General features: G+C 31.7%; 1 protein-coding gene across 1 annotated transcript in view; it reads left to right on the forward strand.

The window, feature by feature from the left end:
• Positions 1–8,229, forward strand: part of LOC124535602 (ammonium transporter Rh type B) — a 49,425-nt gene extending 41,196 nt beyond the window's left edge. The window contains exon 10 of the mRNA XM_047111867.1: positions 8,012–8,229. Coding sequence (XP_046967823.1) covers positions 8,012–8,094 — 83 coding nt within the window. The 3' untranslated portion in view covers positions 8,095–8,229. The remainder of the gene's footprint in view (positions 1–8,011) is intronic.
• Positions 8,230–8,526: the final 297 nt, after the last annotated feature.

Below are 8,526 nucleotides of genomic sequence, written 5' to 3' on the forward strand. Positions count from 1 at the left end.
TTTTTGATTGGTGACCATGTGATATCATCATTACTTGTCAATGAATACAATGACGTTAAATAATTAATTCACTGGTTTTCCTTTGGTTCATAATAGTCTTCGAGTACGCGTTAAACGTCCCTAAATCCTCTAAATGTAAAAATCATTAAAGATAGAACATAAGTAATTTAAGATCTATAAGCTTATTTAGGCGACGAAGTTTGATTGCTCTTATTTACGCAGATGTGGCTGTAGCATTACAGATGAGCTTCGTCACGGGTGCTTTATTCGCTTGTCGTGAGGGTACTCGATTTGTTTCCAAATAGTCACGCGTTCAGGGAGTACTTGGAGACATTCTCATGGGAGCAGATTACGTGTTATAGTAGCTTACACCATGCACGTAGTATACATAATTATACAAAGGCCTTATATATAATACTGGTGAAAACTATCCTTAATTCTGTAATGAGAAATACATGTTTAATAAATTAGACATTTGAAACAAAATACATTAAACCAATATCCAATTTTTTTTAATCATTATCAATCAATCAATCTTATCAATCATCAATCAATCAATCTTAGAAACATTTTAAGCTTATAAACGTATATCCGTAATCAAATGTGATGAAAACCAGTCCAACGATTCCGTGATAATAAAATATATCAATTAGACTGCATCCATTTAACTTACGTCGTTTTTCAACGGTGCTTACAAAATAATTGGTTTGCTTTTATTGGCCACGACACTTGTTCCAAATTTAAATAACATATTTTTGTAAATCGTTAATCTCACCCTTGTCAAAAAGGACGGTTATATACGTCAGACTAACCCAAAATATATAGATGTGTTCAATACAACATTGGTTATATTAGTAATTTATCGTAACTTATATAAACGATTTATTCCGAAGTTATAATCCAATATATGTAAATTCTATTCCAAGTTTACGTTATCAGGTATTACTGAAAGGAAAAACATTGAAAAAAGGAATCTGCTTTCTACATGTTAAATTACGTTCCATTTACACATGAACCCAAATATTTATGTGGCGGAGGCTTAATCAAGCGGCTCGTAAGGAATAAATTGATTTCAATGTGTATTGAGGGCACGTGATTACGAGAATAAACAGCGTTTTTTATTGTAAACGAACTCCACTTTTTGGTATAAAAAAAAACCATTTAAATAAATTATAGTATATTACGAGCGGTTTCATTAGATATTGATTCGCTCGGTAGAGATCATTCTATATTCTGTCTCACTCCGCTAGCTGGTAACTGACACGCATTTGAATCTCGAAGCTGTGTTTGATTAATGAGGTAGGGAAATGAACAAAGCACGTGGAAATGAACTCAATAATTATGAAAATTTAAAGTCATATGAATCATTATGGCATATCAATACATGTCTGTTTAGGCATTTCATATATCAAGTTTTGGGTTGATTCTTGACAGAAAAGTCTATTATACTACGACACAACTTAGATGTAGCATCGGCAAAATTCGTAAAACCGATCACATCCGAATTGAGTACACTATCCCACATTATCAATATTTATTTCTCATGCAAATATGATCGTTGCACAAACTTAATATCATATGAGCCAATATATTCGTCAATTTGACACCTCGATTTACATGCACTTGCTTTCCCTGACGCGAGAATCTATAGCGACGAATAGCGTCGAATGGCGCGATAGGGAGCTATTTCTTAAATCGGCAGTAATCGGTTTTATTTTCATTCCATTGCATTTTGCGATGCTACATCTAATTTTTGTCGTACTATAACTATTTTTCTGAATTGTCAATCCGTACGGTCGATCATATCGTACGGTTTTATAAGCTATCCCCTATAATGCCTTAAAATAGAATAAAAGAGTAAATATTAATTTGTCCCACTTTTATCGAAGTTAAAACAAAAATATACTTTATTCGTGTGAGCTTTTACAATCACTTTTAAATCATCATTTAACAAACTATATTTAATAAATAACCCAATGGTTCGGAAAGTATATCATATCGAGAAGAATCGATAAGAAAATCAGTAGTTACTCTTTTTCGACATTTAAAAATACAAATTCATGTTATTTCAATACAATTATATATGTATGTAACATATCCTGCCTGGAAGTCAACCGGTATTATATTAACTCCACGATTTTTTTTCGTTTGTATAATGTTGTATTGAATAATATGCCTTCTTCACCAATGTATCCTTTATACAAAAGAACATGAAATCCGCGCGGCTCTTTACTATTTTTAGTTTACTATTTTTTAGTTTTAATTAAAGTATATATAGGCGGATAGACAAATGGACCTCCTAATGTGATCATCACCCATTACATTAACGCTGAAAAAAATAATTAACATTCCATAGATACCAATGAGCTGAGATGGCCCAGTGGTTAGAATGCGTGCATCTTAACCATATGTATATGTACTTAATTTGTGTTTATAATTCATCACGAGCTCGGCGGTGAAGGAAAAGATCGTGAGGAAACCTGCATGTGTCTTATTTCATCGAAATTCTGCCACATGTGCATTCCACCAAGCCGCATTGGAACAGCGTGGTGGAATATGTTCCAAACCCTCTTAATGGAACAGGAGGCCTTATCCCAGCAGTGGGAAATTTGCAGGCTGTTACTTTACTTAACTTTTACTTTAAATACCAATGAGCTAAGATACCTCGGGAACTAAGATGTTATTTTTTGTCCATTGTGTTTGTACTTAATTACTCACTTAAAAACTGGAACACGACAGTATTAAGAGTTGTATTGCTTAGATGTAGAAAATCTAATAACTGTAGTACATATTGAGAAAAGTCCTACCACTTAGAGAAGTCTCGTAGTAAGGATACAGTATATTGACTGTAATAAGATTGAAGTATTACATTTCTATGAAATACTCACGTTTTGCTAAAACGGGTAATCGAATTTCGATGAATATTGAGATGAGAACTTTTACTTAGGATTTTGTAAAATGAACGATTCCTATAATATTCAGTAATTATTCTTCAGTCATTTACAACGGCCATATAAAATAAACATCCTCGTACGACCAGACGTTGTGAAATATTGAAATTGATAGCATTAAAATTTAATTATAATTAAAAAATAAACAATAAATAGTAACGATTATACTATACGTATATAAAAAAACACATTGTCATTTAAAGAACTATTAAGTGTAGTAAGTACCGAGAAAAACCGGAAAGAACGCCAATAGTTACTATTTTTAAACTTTTAAAAATATTATGTTATTCAAATACCTTTATATACAATACAGTCTGAAAGTCAACAAGGATTAAATTTTGTATACGCGTCATGTATTCACAAGCGGAAGAAGAAGCAGTAGGGAGATTATTAGTTATCATGGCTCCGTTTGCCGTCACGGCATACGAGTTGGTCTTTCCTCTTTTCTAAGCATTTTTTATTAAATTCACCAATTAGCCACACTAATTGTATGACAAATTGTAGTTGAAGTGAAAGTTATTTAATTTATATAAATATTTGACAACCAACAAAGCGAGCAGCTTAGGGCCCGTTGCTTTCCCTCTTTCAACTAAAATAGACCGTTTGCTCGGTCCGTCTAAAGATACGGGCACTGCAATTTTCATAAGGTTTTTTATGAACGGAAACAGATGGAGACATGCTTGTGTAAAAACGCACGTCCGGCCATCGTTTTTAGTATACACAGACCACTCTTAGGTGTTAGAAGCGTGCGTTGCTAGCTAATAAAGATTGCTAATAGCCAAATATATTTAAATAAAACTAGTTATAACGTAGATTGTGTGTCTACCCGTGACCACGAACGCTGTAAAGTGCTCGAAACGTCGTGATATCAAAAATAATTAATGTACGCGATTCAAATCAATTATAACTAGTTTTATTTAAATGTGTAATAATCGCGAAAATTTAAGACAACATTAAGCCAAATATATATTTTTAAATTTAATCAGTCCAGTATATCCCTTTTATAAGAAAACTAAATTAATTTTATCATTTAGTATCTAATATTTTGCGAAGAATTTTATTAATTATTTTCAATTACATATAAATTTCACCATCTTCAAATTATTATACGAAAACGTAACAAGCGACTTTCATATTTCAATTTTAATCGAACCAAAGATAACGGGGAACAGCAATTTCGACGCTTTGAAAAGGTTTGGAATTTTGTAAAGAATCGCTTTTATTTAACGTTTTGCCATTGACCTTTGTATCAATTTACTCTGTAACACGGGAGGAATCGAAACAAAAGCCTTTTAAAGCGAAGCCATTTATCCTTGTCCGTTTTATTATTGGGCACTTAAGACCCGAGTCATTATTTAAAGAATTTAATAAAAATAATAAGTCAAGTGATCAATCTTCGTATTTGTAACGGGTTGTCAAAATTTGGCTTCTTAAATTGATTTTTTTTTTTATAATAATCAAGTTAAAATTAATTGTTTTAGGGAATTGGCTTTTATTACAGACTTAATACTTTTTCAGTGTTTCTTTGAAGTTTTATGTTCATTTAAATAATTATTTATTAATATCTTAAGTTTGTACTTTGTGATAGGCTTTGTATTAATTGTGGAAGTTAAGTAATTAAAGCAAAGGTAAACGATATACATTATTTTAATTTTGTTTTTTATCAATAAACTAGTGAATATAAATTGAAACGTGTAACTATTGGTAATAATACTACAATTAGTTGTGTTTGAGTTCCACCTACCACTCAACCAAAATATGAGGACATTGCACTCACAAGTCTGTGTAAAAATAGGTATATCGGTATTTATTAGTTTTCAATTACAGTAATTAGTAATTCAATATACATATAAGACAACATCACATTCATTACTCTGATCCCAATGTAAGTAACTAAGCACTTGTGTTATAGAAAATTAGAAGTAACGAAGGCACCACAAACACCCAAACCCAAGACAACATAGAAAATTAATACATTTTTTCTACATCGACACGGCCGGGAATCGAAACCTCGGAGTAGCGTATCCATGCAAACCAGTGTACACACTACTCGACCACGGAGGTTAATTAAGATGCATATGAAATAAACAGTAAAATTTTATTTCTTTTAATTTTCAAAAAAGTTTTTATTACATAAATAACGACGCGACGACAGAAAACATTGCGCGATTACATGTGTCACGTCTTATCATGTGACCCTTTTCTTTAACAACCCTCCTTTTGCTTGGGCTGTTCTGTAAACAAGATAAATGTTGTAATGTTACATTATTCAATAAAGTATAATAAACATATTTGAAACATTTTTTTTAATTGTATCTTGGATTAATACTTACTTGCAAATAAACGCTGATATTAGTTAGGTTAAGTTTTTTTTTTTTGCTGTGATGTGTCAATACTCCTGGATTTTAGTGTCAATTGTTCTGCGTATTATATAAGCTAACCACCTTGCTTTCTTACGAGTAAACTTCATATAAACCTACTCCACTTTAAGTTACAATTATTGGGTACTGTCTTAGTGACGTCATAATAGTAGTAATTATGCTAAATTTCAAGGCCATTGGACAGTTTAAGATCTCGCATGAGTCAGAGGTATTTGGCTTACATACAAAATGTATGTAGATATACCAAAAGTTAAGTCAATTGATTAAACGTTATAGAAGTTGAAGGAAAAATAGAATTATTTGCCAAATTTCATATGATCAGCCAAACGTTGAAGTCTGTTTATCTCATGAAACTACCAACATAAAACTAACTATCCGTCCCGGCTTCACACAGGTAAAATAAAGATCTAGTTATACAAATTTTAGATTGAAGAACAAAAAAAGAAACATCTTTTTTTATATTATTATAGAATTATTTGCCAACTTTCATATGATCAGCCAAACGTTGAAGTCTGTTTATCTCATGAAGCTACCAACATAAAACTAACTATCCGTCCCGGCTTCACACAGGTAAAATAAAGATCTAGTTATACAAATTTTAGATTGAAGAACAAAAAAAGAAACATCTTTTTTTTTCTGACGGTAAATCTAAATTATTTTTCACTCTGTGCAATTAATAATGAAAGCCGCAATAAAATCCATTTTGTACAGTACAGTACATTAACAGACTGTAAATTTCCCACTGCAGAGCTAAGGCCTCCTCTCCCTTTAAGAAGAGGGTTTGGAACATATTCCACGCTGTTCCAATGCGGGTTGGTGGAATGCACATGTGACGCAAATTAAGGACATGCAGGTTTCCTCAAGATATTTTTCTTCAACGCCGAGCACGAGATGAATTGTAAAGACAAATTAAACACATATCTATAGTGGTGCTTGCCTGGGTTTGAGACCGAAATAATCGGATTAAGATGCACGCGTTCTAACCAATGAGCCATCTCAGCACCCAAATTCATTCATCATAATATCATTTCATAAAATCTATTGCATACTTTGAAATCTAAGTGTACAGACAGCAGGAAGTAAATTTATCTTATATAACGTAGAGATATCGTTTCGTAACTCCAGGATCGAGACCGTAGAGGAAAGTTATTTCGATACTTTTCTGACAATTGTTCCGAGATAACTCAATGTATCTAAAACGTTGTCTGAATCAAATATCCTTAGATCTTTGCGTTACTGATAAACGACTCAGATTTGGAACGGGTTTACACGCTAGACGTTTTTTCCTTCTTTCTTTTAGCTGAGTAGATTTAGCTGTGTGGTGTTTATAGTATTAAAAAATGTAACAGCTGTATTTATCTAATCAGTTCTAAGGACTTCTCAACTTTTAAGAAGGCATGGAATGTCATATGTTCCGATTCAGATTTAAATTTGGAATACAAATTACATGTAGTGAATTTTTGGCCCACACACGCAGTTTCATCGAGATGTAAACCTTCACCGCCGACCATGGGATTAACTATAAACAACGGTTATGTTAAGGAAATTTTATCCGGAAGATTATCCGTATTTAAATCTGCAATTTTAGGTTAACAATCAGCTATTCTTACCACTAGGCCACACATGACTCTTAATGTACTGCTTACTATTTAATACATAATATATCGGTAGATTATTATCTCTATAGTAAATATATTATTATATACAGTGTGCAAATTAACGAACACAAATATCTAATATGTATTGTAATTACAAATTATCTATGTAGTTATTCCAAATTGATTCAAAATAATGGTAATAAAAGGAAAATTATAACATTACTACATTATAACTACTTGTATTAGTCAAATAATTCAACATCATTCAATGTTTAATGCCGACGAATATTGTTCCTTTAAATGTAATAATTTTAAATAAATTTATCATGAGGTGGGATAACCCAGTGGTTAGAACGCGTGCATCTTAACCGATGATTGCGGGTTCAAATCCAGGCAAGCACCACTATACATGTGCTTAATTTGTGTTTATAATTCATCTCATGCTCGGCGGTGAAGGAAAACATCGTGAGGAAACATGCATGTGTCTAATTTCATCGAAATTCTGCCACATGTGTATTCCACCAACCCACATTGGAACAGCGTGGTGGAATATGTTCCAAACCCTCTCCTTAATGGAAGAAGAGGCCTTATCCCAGCAGTGGGAAATGTACAGGCTGTTACTTTACCTTTTTTACTTTACTTTTATTATTTACATACCTTCTTAAATAGGAGGTTATTAGTTCGACGTGTATTTTAGTAACATTGTTTGAATTTAATTACATTCAAGTATAATGATCCATATAGACTTCCAAGCACATGTGCTTAATTTAGTTAGTGTATGCTTGGATGTATTTTTGTATGATTAGTTAAAGAATTTCTCGAAAATTAAAAGCCGTATTAACATGGTTTTATTTTTTATTTAAGTTAAGTACTCTGCAACTTAGAACAGCGTAAGTTTCATTAAAATCGGTCAAGTAATTTAGAAGATATATTTTCTTTTTAGTTCACTACTTGTTTCTAATTTTGAAGTCATTTTGTTGTATTATAAATTAAAGAAATTTAGTGAATAAATTATTACTTACAAATATATGTTTAAATACATTTCATATCACAAACAACTCAATTGACTTAATTTTTCCAGGTCTTCTCGCTCGAGCTCCAGTACTGGAACCTCTCAAGGACCACGAGAAGTACGACGATGAAATTAATTGGGAGCTGCCTTAATTAAACTTGCCAGCACTTTACACGTCATGTTTTTATAAACTGTTTATTAATTATGTATTAAAACTCAAATTAACGTTAATAGTATTACTTCAAATAAGAAAACAGCTATTAATAAATATTGTTTATTTTTTTGTATGTTTCGTTTTATTTTCTTGTAAAAATTTGCTTTTAATTAATTTGTGATCTTAGAATTGTTATTACTGATAATGTTAATACTACTTGATTTGTGTTTGAATTTTAAAAAAGTTCTTATTGTACTAGTACCTAAGTTACTCCTAATTACATCAGCTTTCTGCCAATGAAAATCAGCTCAGGCGTTAAAGAGATTAGATGGAACAAACACATAGACAGACAAAAATAAAAAATAAAGTATTTTGATATATGCACCGTGTACATTATATACGTGTATAAATTTCAATTTATGAGATTAAT

The sequence above is a fragment of the Vanessa cardui genome, chromosome 15 (genome assembly GCF_905220365.1).
Source record: "Vanessa cardui chromosome 15, ilVanCard2.1, whole genome shotgun sequence".
In the NCBI taxonomy this organism is placed as follows: domain Eukaryota; kingdom Metazoa; phylum Arthropoda; class Insecta; order Lepidoptera; family Nymphalidae; genus Vanessa; species Vanessa cardui.